Source organism: Gastrolobium bilobum, unplaced genomic scaffold (assembly GCF_033153095.1).
Source record: "Gastrolobium bilobum isolate Gb01-03AN ecotype WA unplaced genomic scaffold, APGP_CSIRO_Gbil_v1 utg48080, whole genome shotgun sequence".
NCBI lineage: Eukaryota > Viridiplantae > Streptophyta > Magnoliopsida > Fabales > Fabaceae > Gastrolobium > Gastrolobium bilobum.
In genome coordinates this window covers 37,532-54,688 of record NW_026896970.1, presented here as the reverse complement: position 1 = coordinate 54,688, position 17,157 = coordinate 37,532, and the positions used below count along the sequence as shown (strand labels likewise).

The following is a 17,157-nucleotide window of genomic DNA, read 5'->3' as shown; positions in this document are numbered from 1 at the left end:
ATTTTGAATTTAATTTAAAGCATTGCATTTTGATTTAGATTTTAATGTAATTTAGAGCATATAGGATTTGTGCATATTTATACTCATTTTGAATTTAGAATCTAATATAATAAGAACTGATTTCGTTTTGTTAGGAGTTGCAATGTTCTGAATTGATTATAGGTCGGCGTTAATTTAAATTTATTTGTAATTTATAATTCAAAAATCTATTTATGGACAACATTTCGATGAAATGAGCAAATTGTATATACCAACTTTCATCTATTATCTTTCTTTCTTTTTTATTTTGGTAATCTATAGGGAAAAAACTCCACTTATTTCTTTTACTTAAAATGTGAGTTATAAAAAAAATTGCTAAATTTTAAATTACTAATATTTATATTCAAGATAAAAAAATTTACCAGTCCATCAAATATACATATTTACAAACAGTAAGAACCAATAATCTAAAAAATTATTTAATGAATATCTTTATAACACACTCCATTTTATAAAGAATCATTTGGGTTTGAAGCACACAATGTATAAGTTTTTTTTATGATTTCATCCTATACTTAAATTCAACTTTCATATAAAAAAATAGAGACAACAATCAATAAAGAAAGAATTCTTCACCACCAATAAAACACATTCAAGAAGATCTCTTAGATCATAGCTGCACAGATATATCTTTATTTCTCTGCAACATTATCTAAAATCACCATTGCCAATAAAGAGACTTCGCCTCCATACCCACTTGCTAGAAATAAGTATAGGGATTTTCAAAGCTAATCATTCCCCAATTATAAATATTAATATTCTAAACACAAGGTGATGGCTTTTATTCGGTGTCTGTATGGATCCTCTCTTTTTTAAGCTCGAAGTTACTTATAAGTATAAGCTAGGCCAAACAGGTTCTGGAAAAATCTCTTATAATGAAAAGCTCTTACTTTAATAAATGAAAAAAAAAAGCTGAAAACTAAAAGCTCCTAGGAGGGAATAAATATTTGGTGCTACTGTTGCACTAACATTCAGTGCATCCCACCAATAGGAGACATCATAGGAGAGAGAAAAAATTTGGCAGAGAAAAAAAAAACCTTTAGCTGACATGTAATATATGTATTGGTGGGATGTACTGAATTTTTGGTGCAATAGTAGCACTAAAAACTTATTTCCTAGGAGGAGTTTTTTTTAAGCTCTTATTTGTTTTTCTTGAATTGTGTCCTTTTTTTAAAACGAAGAGTTATAAAGAGAGAGATAATTTTCTTGAAATATGTGCTTTTAAATCATTTTTAAGCTAAATTTTTTATGTAATTACCAAACAGTTTTTAGCTTCTTTTTTTAAGCTCTTTTTTTAGCTTAAAAATAAGAGGATCCAAACATGCTCTTAATAGTTAAATTTGCTTAAATTTCTGACTTGAGTCATGTCATACTATTTTGCAGATACATCCTTGCTTTATTCCATTGAAGGCTTAAAGAAAAACTGTATCAAATCACTAACAAAGGAGTTTCAAAAACATAATGATGGTTAGCTCAAAAATATTCAGACCGCTGAATAACCAAATGACATTGAATAATAAGAGGGCCTTCCTGATAAATTAATTGTCAGTGGTCCACCATCAAGGATGGTGCCCGTGAACATTTAATTCAACTAATCTACTCTAACATGCTTTGTGGAAAATTAATCTGTAGCAAAGTTAGTAGAAATGCTGGTTTAGAAGCAAAGAATCTCTGACATCTATAAATTAATTAATGGCGGAATATCTCAATGATGGAAATGGATTTTTTTATGTGAAAAAAAAATGATATTGTCAGGTAAGAAGATCATAATTATATAAAGGTGAATCAACGGTTATGATTTTAAAACTACCTATTTTAATATATATTTTTTCTCTTCTTTTATTGTTATTGATCCATTTTTGTATAATTATAATTTCTCAAATAATAATATTATATTTTGTTTCATGAGACGATCCAAATCATCAATGGCACCTTCTATGTCAGTTAGACTATGATGCTAATTAAGACCAATCGAAACAGGCTTCAACAAAGTCACACACTCGCACATGTTTTTGCTTTAGTTGACCATGCTTATCAGGATTAACTTTTTTAATTTAGGAAACCCGAAAGGGAATGACAAATCTCTTTCGAAAATGCACTCATTTCATGTTTTTCAAATGAAGAAAATTAAGCTATACTCTTTAAAAATAATATTTGTATTTATAAATTAACAGAAAAATATTTCTGCAGTTAATGCAGATAAGTTATCTGCATTTACTTTCAAAACGACGTCGTTTTGGGATTAAAAATTAAAAAATTATAATTATAAAAACTATAAAAACTCTGAAATAAATTAAAATTACAAAAATACTATGATTTTCGTCCCAAAACGACGTCGTATTGAGCTTATTGCAGATAACTTATTTGCAGTAACTGCAAAAAAAGCGAACCCATAAATTAATATTTGTTGTTATTATTTTAACCAATATGAAATGAGCAGTAACTGTTGATAACAAATATCAAATTATTAACCACTCAATAATAATTATTGACAACCCAAATATGAGCAATAATCCAATTTCGTGATAGTCATTGATATTTTTATTAACAAATCATAAATAAATAATAAACATTGACAATAAATACCCAAAAGTTAACATTGACCACTTAAAAATAAATAATAATTATTAAATGATAGTAGCTCAATTGACACGCATGAGAACTAAGCAGATGAGGTGAGAGCATGTGTTCAATCCTCCATATATTATCATCTTTTGGAAGGATTTAAACCTCGAACAGAATTGTCTACTGTGGAGAATATTTGTGATTTATCTAAAAATAAACAAATAATAACTATTTCTAATGTTACGGTTATTTAGTGATTATTATTGATCAATCTGATATGAATAATAACTTCGAACAACAAATATCATATTGTTAATTATTCAATGACTATTATTGACCACTCAAAGATGATCATCAATAATTAACATGAAAACTATTGAATAATAAAAAACACGATATAGTTGTCCAGTAACAAGAATAATTTTGGATATCCAGTGAAATTAAATGATCTTTTACTCTAATTAATAAGCTCATAGCTTACTTTAAATAAACATCTCATTAAAGCACTAATCACTAATCAGATGCATATGGCTTAGATTAATTTGTCCTATGTGTCAAATAATCCGTCCAAGAATAGCCGACCACGTTGTGTTACTTTTACAAAATATAACAAATTAACAATCAAACCTAACGTGCGCAGACAATTTTTTTTTCTTTTCCAAACAGTAGGACTCGTTAAAGAGAAAAAGAGAAGAAAAAAAATGAATCTCACTTTTTTTTTATGTATTGCACATGACGATTTTATTTTATTAATAATGGGAGGATTAAAAATATATCCAAATTAATAAAAATCTCTGTCCTGTTTCACATACCGTGATACTCAAAACATGTCAGAGCCCATATATTGGTTGTTATTTTTTTTTTTTTTTGGTATCTTGAAAGAGGGAGGGGAGGGGAGGGGGGGGGGGGGAGGAAGGAAGGAATGTTGTTTGTGAGTTTAAAAAATTGAGGGAAAGGATTTAGGGATTTTCCCAAAACTATTCTTGTTCTTAAAATTAAAGTTCCCCCAATTTGGGGAATTTTAACTCCCAAATAAAGGAAGGGAATACCCTTCATTTTTCTTCCCTTCCCTCCCCTCCCTCTCCCTTTAATTCCTTTTCTTTCTATCCTCTCTAAACTCCTAAACAAAGCCTATAGCTATACAGTGGCCCACCCGGTAGGAAAACCCATTTAGCCATTGATCTACACAGTCTGTAATGACTCCCCCATAAGCATCCATTCCCGGATTCCCTTTAGATGCTCCATCAGTGTTAAGTTTAATCCATCCCTTTTCGGGTAAATGCCAGGCTATTGATATTTCAACACACCGTACACTCTTGTCTTCACAACTTTTATCTCTTTCAAATGCCCAAATTTGAGCTGTATACTGCGAAATAAAGTTATGACTATATCCAGTTTGTAGCCCTTGTTCACTATGTAATCTTTCATTTCTCCAATTCCAAGTGAACCAAACAGTCACTGCAAAAGTGGTATTCCATGGTACCCCTCTGCTGTCTATGGTCTTTACCTGCAGATTAAAAATAATCCAATCTTAGACCTCTAACGAAAAGAAGTTATGACAGTATCTTGGAGCATCCAATCTGTCCCATAACTGCTGAATTAAACCACAATCCCTGACTGCATGCATCAAGGACTCTCTTTTATCATTACACAATCTGCAAGTTGGTTCCCCTAATTGCATAATGGACATCATTCTTTTAGTAAGAAGCCTGTGGTGGGTCAACTTCCACAAGAATAACAGTATCCTATGAGGATCCTTCCACTTCCAAATTATGTTCCAATCTTCTAATTTTTCACTTTCTTCCTCCCTTCCTTTTGTCAATAACTGATAAATGCCTTTAATTAAAACACCACTTTGCCCAAGAACATTCCACATTGGCTTGTCGAAGCCATCTTGAGGCTGGGGTGGCAAATAGCTTCTAATTACTTGAATCTCTTCATTCAAAAGCCACCTAGCCAATTCATCAAGTTTCCATTCACCAGCCTCATTTACATATTGGGCTACCTTCTTCGTGGCCTCTTCCCAAGGAATTGGAAAAAAAGTTTTATCCCTTCCATGAGCCCACCTATCTTGCCAAAATCTCACACTGATACCATTTGCTAACTCTCAAGTAATATGCTCTTCCATTTTCCTCTAACTCAGACAGATATGTTTCCATAGAACTAAATCTCCATTTTTACAGGAAAAAAATATGCATACCTTTTTTGTTGCCCACATATTTAGCTTCAAGAAGTCTTACCCATAGAGTTTGTGTATCAGAATATATACTCCATGATAAATTCGCTAGACGCATCATTGAAAGAGACTAATTTTTTCAACTCAAGACCCTCATCTCACTTTAGAGCTGTTATAATTTCTCAACTTACAAGATGCATCTTCTTTTTATCCTCCTTATCCCCCAGATAGATTGCCTCTAAGGCTTCTCCAATTCAGCACATACTCCAAGCAGCACCTTTTCACATTGCATTTGATAAGAGGGGATAGAAGCCAAAACTGATTGAGTAAGTGTTATCTTCCCAGTCTGAGAAAGGCATTTGGCTTGCCAACCAAACAATCTACCCTGAACTCTATCTATAATATCTCCATAATGTTGTTTGGTTGCTCTCTCATGCTGCATCAAAGCATATCTACCAATATTATTAACCCTTTTAAAACCACTAATTTATGTTATTCGGGATGCTGTAGCTTCATACATATTTTTTGACAAAAATAATAATGTGTGTGTGTGTGTGTGTGTATATATATTATTATTAGGACTAATGATAAATTATGATTAAATGAATTATTAGTTGATTGGACATTTATGCATTAATGTTTGATTGGTAATGTGAATAATTATTGTGATTATAATTGAATTATATTATGATAACCAATAATAGTAAAATAGTATTTATTCCTAGGAGCATCGTAATATTAAATGCATTGGATTAGGATGAGTCAGCAAACTTTATTTGATTAGATATGATGAGTCAGTCTTGAGTCAATCATGAGTCAGCCTTGAGTCAACAAATAAGTCAGCGATATTCTGAGCCACAAGAAAAATAATTGTATGAAACCCAGCCCATGTCTGAGCCCTAAAATTTAGCTATAAATGGAGGCCTACTCTAACCCTAACCAATCCTCAGTATTTCTCTTCTTTTTTTTTGTAAATCAGTATTTCTCTTCTTCTCCTCCTCTCCTCTGCTACTCTCTTTTCTTACTTCAAAATTTTATTTTATTTTATTATTTTTCTTTGGTTATCAACCGCATCTTTGCTCAAATCATTATTTTCCTTTGGTTATAAACCGCTTCTCTCCTCAAATCACTCTTCCTTTTAGGGTTAGCAAACACGGAGACCAGGTAATCCTAATCCCTAGGTACTCTTAGGTTATATTTTTATTTGGAATTTGGTATATGTAATCCTAATCCCTATATAATCGTAGGTTAACTTATATGAATTTTTGTTTATAATCCTGATGCTTATGGCATTATAGTTCTGTTTATCCTAATCCCTAACCTTTAGTTATTAGTAAATTATTTATATTATTTGGGAATTTATTGGGTTCAACCCTAGAAATTTATATGATTATTTATAAAATTATTTATATTATTTGAGAATTTATTTGGATTTTGACTCTAGAAAATAATATGATTATTTGTAAAATTATTATTTGGGAACTTATTTGGATTTTAACCTTAGAAAGTAATATAATTATTTGTAAAATTATTTATATTATTTGGGAACTTTATTAGGATTAACCCTAGAAAAGTATAAGATTAATTATATAATTATATATGAATCTTTATTTAATTTTAATTCCTAAGAAAAATTGATTATTTGCAATATAATTTTATTATGTGCGATATGTTTGGGAATAATCTTAGTATTTTGATGGTGATAGATATTTGAGTTATGAAATGATATTTGAATTTGGATTTTTACTCTGATAGATAATTGAATTATGATAATAAATATGAGTTGGACCTTATATTGAATATTTGAATTATTATACTCTTGAATAGTTTGGAAAGTCAAGATGCTCTTGAGCAATTGATATATTCAAAGAAGAAATTTTTTTAAATACGATAATTGAGATAAGAATGAATTTTTCTTGATTGTGTGTTGAACGTTGCTGTCCTCAGCAATATAATAGATTAAAGTCAGAGGCAAAGATTAACTCTGTGAAGAAAAACATGGAACATGAACATCTTAAGAAATCAGACTGCTATGCATGTATAACTTCCTATTAAAACTTCAACAATGCTTTTCAGTTGTATCAAGAAATTAGATCCTAACTTGAATATTCCTCACCAGATAAATATACTCCCATCGCTCCAGTGTTTGAGGAGTTCACACTCATTCCATCAGTGTAGCAGTAATTCCATAAGCTTGAACATTTTCTTAATTCCTAAGATTGAGGAACCCATTTGACATGCATAGACTGATCAAAAGGTCTTTTGATAGGTTATAACTTGGCTTGGTTTGGGGTAAGAATCTTTTGGTCAGAGGCTGATTAATTTGACAGACTGAAATTCTGATAGTTTTGACATTACTTCTTTCTCAGTCTTTTGATTCTACCACATTTCATCAATTTGGGATTCTTTTCCCTTTTTCACTACCTTTTTCTTTTCCTTGTTTGCAGATGTTTTCTTTCTTTTCTCTTTTGAGCTGCAAATTTCTTTTTTTCTTTTTCAGAATTTCTTTTTTCTTTGTAGTATTTTGCAGACCATTCTTCTGTTTCCTTTTTCAACTTACTTAACTTTTCTTTTGAGAAGTACCTTGACTTTTTCCTTTGATTATCATTTCAATCTCTTTCAAGGTGTGTCAATGGAGAAATGGTTAAGTAATTTTCAACAGGTTTTTTTGAATAAATTGGTCTAAGGCTCAAAAGGGCTAACAATGGAAAATTCTTTTAGGTAGGTTGTTTGGCTCTAAGTTAACAAGAATAAACATGCCTTTATCATGTCAGTAATGCATGCAAGCTAGAGAAACAGTTCAAGTTCTAGAAACTACTACAGTGAGGTCTCTCTGAAAAAAATATTTTTGTTTAGGCTCAAATCCTCACAGTTGTGATTCAAATTAGAATCTAATTTCAAAATTTCACATCAAGCATTATCTAAAATTTGTTACCAAAACAATTATACAAACGAGCAGTCATCATTCTCAGATTATAAAAATAATTGAATGCTCCACAGATATCATGCTTCTTATAATTCAATATAATTACTTCATGAGCAAGCTTTGCAAAATCTAAGAACGCTTATTCAGGAATTCACTATTTTTTTAATTTTTTATTTTTCTAAAAACAAATTGAATTAAAGAAAATTAATTGAATTAAAACAGCAAAAACTAAAAAAAAAATATAAAGGTTAAAAAATCTTCCCTTTTTCAGAAAAATTTCTCTAAGACGTCCTCTCTGTTGTGTAGTTCCGCAGTTAGCAGGTATCGCATAATGTATGCGACCAATTCCCAGATTTAGAACGTTGTTGTCCTCAGCAACAAACTAAACTAGTCGAGTGAAGCTACTTCTGCACAGGTGGAACACTCACACACTTTTAACCATCAAACAGAATAATCATAAAAGTGAAATACATTAACAAGGGAGACATAATCAAACCATAATCTCAAAACAGCAAAAAGAAAATACTAAAGTCAAGGTAAATGGTGAGAGTACTGGCGCTGACAACATGGAGTTCGCGCTGTGAGCGCAGATCTCACTGGAACTTTTGGACCTATGGAGCTGAGGGCGTGGATCTCATGCTGTTGGCGCAATTCTTTCGTGGGTTTCTGGCACTGTAAGCGCCACCTTGGCGCTGTCGGCGCGGATCTCACTGTACTTTTGGTCTTGTGGCGCTGCTAGCGCCATTCCCAGATTTAAAATTGTTCTATATGGTCACTAATTCACCAATTACTTGACTTGTTAAAATTAAACTAACTAAGCAAATAAAATAAATAAAAACACTACTATTGGATTGCCTTCCAATTAGTGCTTGTTTAACGTCACGAGCCTGACGTACCCCCTGTGATTACGGTGGTTGGAAGCATGCTACCACTGGTGACCCATTCTTCTTGATCCAGTATTGTGTCTTTCCAGGATCATATGCACGTGGATGAGGAGGAAGTTTCTCAGAAATTTTAAGCTTAGGTTTTGAAAGAAAAATGACCTTGAAGGTTGAAGCATGTGAGAAGGAAAAACAAAAAATTTCAAGCGGAATAACACATGCAATCAAGATTAATGCTTTAAGACAGCATGATGTTACCTTTGTTTATGATTCAAACACCAAGGAGATCAGTGTTAGGTTTGAAGGGTTCAAACCCTCTAACATTGATCCACACCACCCCACGTCAAGATGCAAGAACTCTTCTTGAAAAGCCACTAATTGATCACTATAAAAGCTTGCTAGGCGTCCAATGTGTGAAGGAGAAGGCTAGGTAAATGTGTTTAGAAGAGTGAAGTCTTCAGCATGAAAACTTCACAAAAGTGGGGCATGGATGCTCTTAGAAAATGCTAAGTTAATTCCAAAACACTTAGGGAAAAACCTAACAAAAATGGCGCACCAAAAGGATGAGAGGAAGCAAGGATGCAATCAGATTTTCTTCTTCAACTTCTGATCACAAATGGCATACATAAAGGGAGAGAAAGGGTGGAGTTGTTGCAATTCAAAATTCCCAACAGCCTACCATACAATCCTCATGAGACTAGATCTTTATCTAGTCAAAATTATGACCTAATGGCCATCATATGGCCAGCCATCTATGCGCCCCATTCAGCCCCAAAAGGGGTCCAGATACGTTAAGCAGTTGCATTCAAATTTGAACCAACTCACTCACTGATTCTCTCAACCAACCAAATCTGATTGGAGCTTATTTGATTGACTAGATGACACTTGTAATCACACCAAATCAGCGCCCCAAACAGCCCTTGGTGATCTCCAAAGATCTCCTCTTGATACAAGGGATTTGTTCCAACAAGATCTTATCTTATCCTTTTGGTATGAAACAACTTTTCATAGCCAATTCAAATTCAAATTCAAACATTTAAATTCAAACGTTCAAACATTTAAATTCAAAATTCAAAATTTAAATTCGAATTTCAAAATTCAAATTTCAAAATTCAAAATTCAAATTCAAAATTTAAATATTTGATAATTAATTTAACTAATTAAATTAATTAGTAATGTCTTTGACCATCCAAGCCCACTACATGATCCATACGCTCTTTTCCCTTTTAGGTGAGCTTCCAAACTTTTTCTTGGGCTAACAACCATTATTAGGCCTAATACCTTTAATGCTACATCATCATGACAATAAGGTGTTAGTGTATGACCCATTAGGTCTAACATAGCCACTGACATAAATGGGCTCGGGCCCAACAATCCCATAACCCATTTAATGACAACACAGAGCACTAGCAATGCTTTGTTGCCCCAGAACTAGTTAGATTAATGACTTGATCATCCTATTACACATATTTGGTTGCCGTATGTATTTCCTTTCATCTCGGTTACCTTCCCTTTAAACCTAGGGCGAAGAAGTGTATCAACCCTTGCAGTTTAGGGTAAGTTTTAATTCGAAATAGGGAATCTTCAATTTACTGACTCTAAAGGCAGATCATCTCATGATCTCTTTTACTATGCATAGATTCCCGAGTCTTGTAAATGTCATCCCGATTTCTCCAGTTTACAGATAACCTAATCTCTTACAGAGATTTGACGAATTCCTTCAGCTTATCACCCTAGGCCTGTGCTCTTTCAGGACATGCCCAAAAGTATACCTATGAGTCTCCATGTTTCAGGTAAACGAGGTATACAATCAAAACATGCCTTCTAGAACACAGTCTAGGTGACAACTTATGGTCTAAGGAAAGACATACCCAAATATTAAGAGACTGCTCTAATGATACTTTTGTAAGATTTCCTCATAGAGTCTCTTTGTGGGTCTGTTCAGTGCGAGCTATACCCTTATAGGTCCACCCATGACTTTAGCTAAGATATCTCCATATCTGTAGCTCATGAGGTCTTTACCTTGTATCCGAATACAAGTAGATAAGTCGTGCTAGTCTTACCCGAGATTACCGATCCCCATTCTCAGTGTCTCTAGACTAGGAACATAAAATTAGGAATAAACATCTGGTATCCTTAAATCCTCATGATCGTGATCTCATCACAGATACTCAATAGATACCTATTTTATTCCAATGGGTTTATCCAGTTACTCATATAATATATTAACAATAATATTGAGACAAAATATGAAACAAGATAAAGAGTGCATATTATTTATTTGCGACAATATAAAAAGGTCCACATATGTTCTAATCTAATCAAAAGATTGTCTCTAGGACATCCATATACTAATAGGTTTCACATGTTCTTCCTTACTCTTGGGCTTTTCCATCTTAACCTTTGGCTTGCTTTCCTCATGCCTCTTATGGTCTTCCTTCTTGTTCCTTTTCTCAACCTTTTTTCTCCGCAATGTAGTTAATTTGTTTTTTAGGTTGAGATGCAGGCAATAGAGCTTCATTTGTAAGTACCTTGAATGTTGCTTGCTCTCCATCCACGCGCATTATTAACTCTCCCGTAGGTACATCGATTAGCGCTCCTGAGGTTGTTAGGAATGACCTCCCGAAGATCATAGGCACACTGGCATCTTCATCAATGACAAGAATAACAAAATCAACAGGAATTATAAATTTGTTTACCTTGACGAATACATCTTCCACAATACCATGTGCTTGCTTTGTTGAGCGGTCGGCCAGTTGAACATTTATCCTCGTTGGCTTTACTTCATCAATTCCTAGCTTCCTCATCAGGGTGAGGGGCATCACATTTATGCTAGCACCAAGATCGCATAAGACTTTCTCTATAGTCGTCTTGTCGATGGTGCATGGAATAGTAGAGCTCCCTGGATCCTTCAACTTTGGAGGCAAGTTTTTCTATGATTGCACTGCACTCCTCTGTTAGTGTAACAGGTTCATCCTCTGTGAGCTTCCGCTTCTTAGATAATTTCTCCTTCAGGAACTTTGCATACGAAGGTATTTTCTCCAGAGCTTCTGCAAAAGGAATGTTAATTTGCAATTTCTTAAAAATATCTAAACATTTAGACATTTGCTTCCTTTGCTCATGTTGTCTGCTACGCGTGGGATATGGAGGTTTCTCAAAACATGAGAAATCTCATTGCTTCTTTTGAACTATAGGAAGTTGCTCCTTTGCTTCTTCTTTGCCTTCTTGAATGTGCTTATCCTTTCCTGTAGGAGCTTCCACTTTTTCCAGATCCTCGCTTTTAGTAGTGATGGCATTGCAGTGTTCCCTTGGGTTGATTATAGTGTCACTGGGGAATGTTCCCGAAGCTCTTTCATTCAATTGCTTGGCCAACTGTCCAATCTGAGTCTCAAGATTTCGGATTGAAGTCTCTTGATTCTTGAAATTTGATCTTGTCTCTTGAATGAAAGCATTGGTAGTTGAAGCCAGGGTCTCCACCAGTTTCTCCAATCCGGATGGCTCCTTGAGTGGAATAGGAGGAGGTTGTAAATAATTGTTGGATTTGTAATCCAAACCTCCCCCTTGAATTCTCATTTGGAAATTGTTTCCTGGAGCATTGTTCTGGTTTCTCTGGAAATTCTGCTGTGGTCTTGGTTCATACCAGATTCCATTCACTTGTAAAGCATCTGCTCCTACCAATGTTAGGAAAACGTTAGTATCATGCTCACCTTGGCAATACTCACAGTTGACCAAGTCAACTTGAGCTGTAGAGAGTTGCAACTTGTCCAACTTTGCATTCAGACTAGCTAGCTGTTAAGATAGGATGTTCTGCAAGTGATGCATCATTGTTTTCCAACTGAAGGATTCCCCTTCTTGGTTGAACTGGTTGAATTGTTATTGATGCGTTATCAGCCCTTGCCATAAAGTCGATCAACTCTAAAGTTTCAGCTGCTGTCTTCTTTGCTATGGTTCCACCGGCTGCACCATTGACAACCATTCTGGAATCTGGTGTCATTCCATTGTAGAAGATTCTGACCTTGTTTTCGTCTGGCAGATCATATGTGGGGCACTTTCTGATCAGTTATTGGAATCTGGTCTAAGTTGCACATAGAGTTTCCCCTGATTGTTGAGTGAAGTTGGTGATTTCATTCACCAACTTGTTGTATTTCTCCCTGGAGAAGTGCTCAGCAAAGAATTTAGCTGGCAGTTCATCCCACGTTCTGATGTTGTTGGGAGCTTGTTTATCCAATTATCTGAGAGCTTTCCCTGTTACAGCAAAAGGGAACAGTCAGAGTCTTATTGCATCATCTGACACCCCGTTATGTTTGGTGGTGTCACAGATTCTCAGAAATCTATCCATGAAATCATGGGGGTCTTCATAATCTTCTCCGCCAAATGGGTATTTCTCCACCAGAGTTATCAGTGCTGGCTGGATATCAAAATTATTGGCGTTGATTGGTGGTCTGATGATGTTAGAATTTGGCCTCGTGAACTGTGGAGCCAAGATTGACTCCATCAATTCCTCCTCCGGTGGTGGTTGATTATTAGCTGCCATCTCGGGTTCAACTTTTGGCTCTGAACTCGAGGATTCCTCTATCTTCCTTTGCTTGGTTAGCTTCCTATTCTTCTTTGCAGTCTTATCGATTTCTGGATCAAATTGTAAAGGTTCTTTGTTAGCTTTACCTCGCATAAAAGAGAGAAATCAATTAGTAACAAAATAAAAAAATTAAAAATTCCAATCTCAAAGATCGAAAGTTAAGACTAAAATTGGCGTAATTAATCCCCGGCAACGGTGCCAAAAACTTGTTGCGAAATCGGCAAGTATACTGTTCGTTTCAAGTAACAAAATGATAAGTAAGATATCGTTCCCTCGAGGATTAATGCACCAAGTATTATTCAACTATTCCCCTTAAGTTGGAAAAGAAAATTTGTTTGTATTGTGAAAGTAATTGATTTTGGGATTTTAAAATAGAATTTAAAAACAATTAAATTTAAAACAGAAAATTTAAAAACAATTAAATTTGAACGCATGCAAGAGTATCAAGAACGCTAAGAAAATATTGGTGAAAATTTTGTAAAAAGACTGTAGTCAGGATGCACTTCACCTCCGATCCTCCCTTATATTCCTATATTGTATTTTATAATTAATTAATTCGTTTGCTCAGACAATTCATTATTTCTCTATAAAATAGTTGAACCCTAATGTCTTAGTGATTTCAGCCCTTTAATCCAATTAGAATCCTAATGTCTTAGTAATCCCTGTTGAATTAAGCATTAAGCAAATGAATTATGAGTCTGCAATTTATGTAAGCCTATGTCTAGATCATACACAAATTATTATTCTAGCCTTGTCCAGATTAAAACTCCAATATGTCTATTGTGAATTCTAACCCTCAAAGCCCTATAATTTAGAGTGATCAGTTCTAAACAGGATATGAAAAATTAAACTAGGTAGAATAAAATAAATTAACTAATTAACTTATAAAATATCAATACAGAAAATATAAAGGATTCACATTGGATCCGTGATCCCAACTACAAAAACAAATTAGCTAGACATAGCTGGCTTAAAAAAATAAAGAAATAAAAAAAATTCATAAAAGCAATAAAGAAGAAGGAGAAGAAGAATCAATGATCTCCGGTCTTCAACTCCGTCGGAATCCTGATCTCCAGCACGAGCCTCCAAGCATTCTCTTCAGCTAAAGATGTTTTTCTCTGAGGTCTGAGTCTCTATTTATAGAGTTTATGACCTTGTGTAGAAATCTTGATTGAATCTTTGTTGTAAATCTCTGTCTAATCTTCCGCTGATGCAGAAAAAGATTTAATGCTGATTGTCCGCACCTCCCACGCTGATAGCGTGGGAGTTTCGTTCATATTTCTGGAAGCCCACGCAACTAGTGTGGTTCCCACGCTGTGAGCGTGGGTTGTGGCTCAACTAGCGTGAGTTTCACGCTGTGAGCGTAGATGTCTCTGGCTGATTTTTGCTTCTGGCGCTACTAGCGTGAGTTTCACGCTAGTAGCGTGAGACTTCGATTTCTTACTTCCAAATTTGGCTCCTTATTGTCCTATTTCTCCTACAAAATCGAAAGATAATCAGTTGTACTATCTTTGATTGAGATTTTAACAAATCAACAGTAATTCTTGCCTTTTTATTCAAGATTAATCAATATTCTTTCTCTTTTTGGCCTAGATTTATATATATGTTGGAGGCATATCATGTGTGCTTGAAATAAATCATTAATGGGAGGATAGCTTTGGGATGAGACCTCCTAGAGTGATGATCACAACCTTTGGGTTTATGTTTCCGATATTTATATGATGTGAAAAGATAGTATCGTTCTTCTCAAAGTGGTATCTTGCAGGATTTTGTGGGATACTAGTAGCAATTTTGGGAAGAGGTGTACACACTAGGAAGAGATATTTTGATGATGGCTAAATTTGATGATTTATGACTAACAGGATTTTTCGGGTCACAGGGTAGACTGATAGGGTCTCCCGAATCTACCATGTTTCTCTTCCCACTAAATGAACTAAATAATCTTAAATATGTAATTGATACTTGATTCGTGTTATGATTAAATGACATATTTGAATTATTGCTTGAGTAATGAATAAACGACATATTTGGTATATTGATTGAGTTGATTATGTTGATTATTTTTAAATAAATGTCTTGATTGATATTGGGTTATATTATCATCATTTTGTGTTTTGATTAGGATTACCAGCTTTACTTACTGTTTGTGTTTGTGTTTGTTTGGCTGCAATGATCCTTCGGGAGAATAGAGTTTCAGTGTTGCAAGTTGCAGAGGTTGGTGCTAGCAATGAGTGGTGAGGATAACAACTCATAATTTCTAGCTAGTCTTAAATATTATGTATAAAAACATAGTCTTTGATTTTATTTGAATGTAATAAAGTTAGCCTTGCACTTGTCCCTGTACATGTGCTGCGATAACATTTCTCCAAATTAGTTTTAGATTAACTTCCGCAATAGTTATAAGATCTTAATAAATAATTAAATGTTACTTTTTTGAAAATTTCTCTATTATATGAATATTTTATTGTTTTTAAAATTATTAAAAATTTGGGGGTGTTACACATACAACGACATGTACACTTCTTAAATGGTAGTTTAGACATGAACCTAGGGGATTACAGTTTGTCTTTCTTGGTTGAGAAAATGGAGGATTTTGAAAACCAAGTCCATGTTTAGTTGAATCAATCATTTTCTTACCAAGGAGGACATTCAAGTTGTCTCTCCCACTAGTTATTCTTTCTACTGTTGTCTTTAACCTATCCACTTCATTAGTGAATTTCACACATTTAGCACATGATATAGTTGAAGAGGGATTCACATCATCATATGATCCAGCAAGACAAGTCATAAAAGTTTTTTCATTCTTGAGGTGCTCATTGTCTTGCATTAAATCATTTACTGTGGTTGTCAAGCTATTAACTTTCTCTTGCAAACAATTTTTTTAATTTTCACCTTTTCTAAATTTGAGTTCAATTTCTCATTTTTGTACTTGCATGCATTTATAAGCATATAACAATTCATCATAAGAAGGTCCAACCATAGAACATGTATCACATAAGGAGCTATAACCACATATTGAATTAGAATCACATACCGAATCGAAATCCCACATAGAACTAGAAGTGACTAGAATGTACCTCGATTTGATTTTCTCCAAATTGTGTCATGAAGCAAAGGTTAGCTTGTTCACTTGATGAGGAGCTTATGGTACTTGAATTATCATCTGAAATGCAATGCAAGCTCTCTTCTTTTTGCTCTTTCATTTCTTATTTGCCATATTTACCTTTTTGGGGCAGTGCTTTTGAAAGTATCCTTCTTTTCGACACTCAAAGCAAGCATTCTTGTTATTGGCGTTGTTGAAATTGCTTTTATTTCTCCTTTGGCTAGCACCTCTTCTTCTTTTCTTATTCAACTTTTTATTAAGGAACTTTGTGAATGACTTGTTGAACTTCTTCACAAACATTTTCATTTCATCATCTTCACTAGTACTAGATTCACTTGATGATCTTCACTATTTTTCTTACTTTGCTTGGATTGGGAAGAAGAAGCTTTTAGGACTATACTCTTTGGATTCTTCTTGCTCAGTTCATGGTTCGCCTTTCTATTCATCTCCAATTCGTATTCTTTAAGTTTTTCAAATAAGGTGGCAATAGAATTTTAGAGAGATCCTTAGCTTCATATAAGGAAGATTGTTCCCCCAGAGCTGTCTGTTCACTAAGAAATTTATTATAGTCCTCCTCCTTTTTTTCGATCCATCCATCTGTTATTATTGTGCATCCGAATTTTTTCCATAAGCTTTATGTTTTTCAATATTTTGCATTGTTGAATCACATTGTTTCTTTAAATATTTAACTTTGATCTCATGACTGAATGGTGGCTTGAATCCCGGGCCATGTCTTGAAACCGATTCAAACATCTTTTATAATTCATCAGTCTTTGCCACGTTGAATGGAATGACATTATTGTAGAAGAAAGAGGCAATATCTTGACATACTTCCTCTCTCATATTCTTCTTAAAGATGCTACTTATTATTACTTGAGTGCTCACTCCCCT

General features: G+C 34.0%; 1 protein-coding gene across 1 annotated transcript; it reads right to left on the bottom strand.

Annotated features, from left to right (window-relative positions):
- Nucleotides 1-11,419: 11,419 nt before the first annotated feature.
- LOC133303083 (uncharacterized) lies at nt 11,420-12,581 on the bottom strand. The gene is made up of 3 exons (XM_061502945.1): nt 12,374-12,581; nt 11,809-12,258; nt 11,420-11,637 (listed from the first exon to the last, which is right to left on the bottom strand). The coding sequence occupies exons 1-3, from the start codon at nt 12,579-12,581 to the stop codon at nt 11,420-11,422; spliced, it is 876 nt and encodes a 291-aa protein (XP_061358929.1).
- Between the last annotated feature and the right edge of the window lie 4,576 nt (nt 12,582-17,157).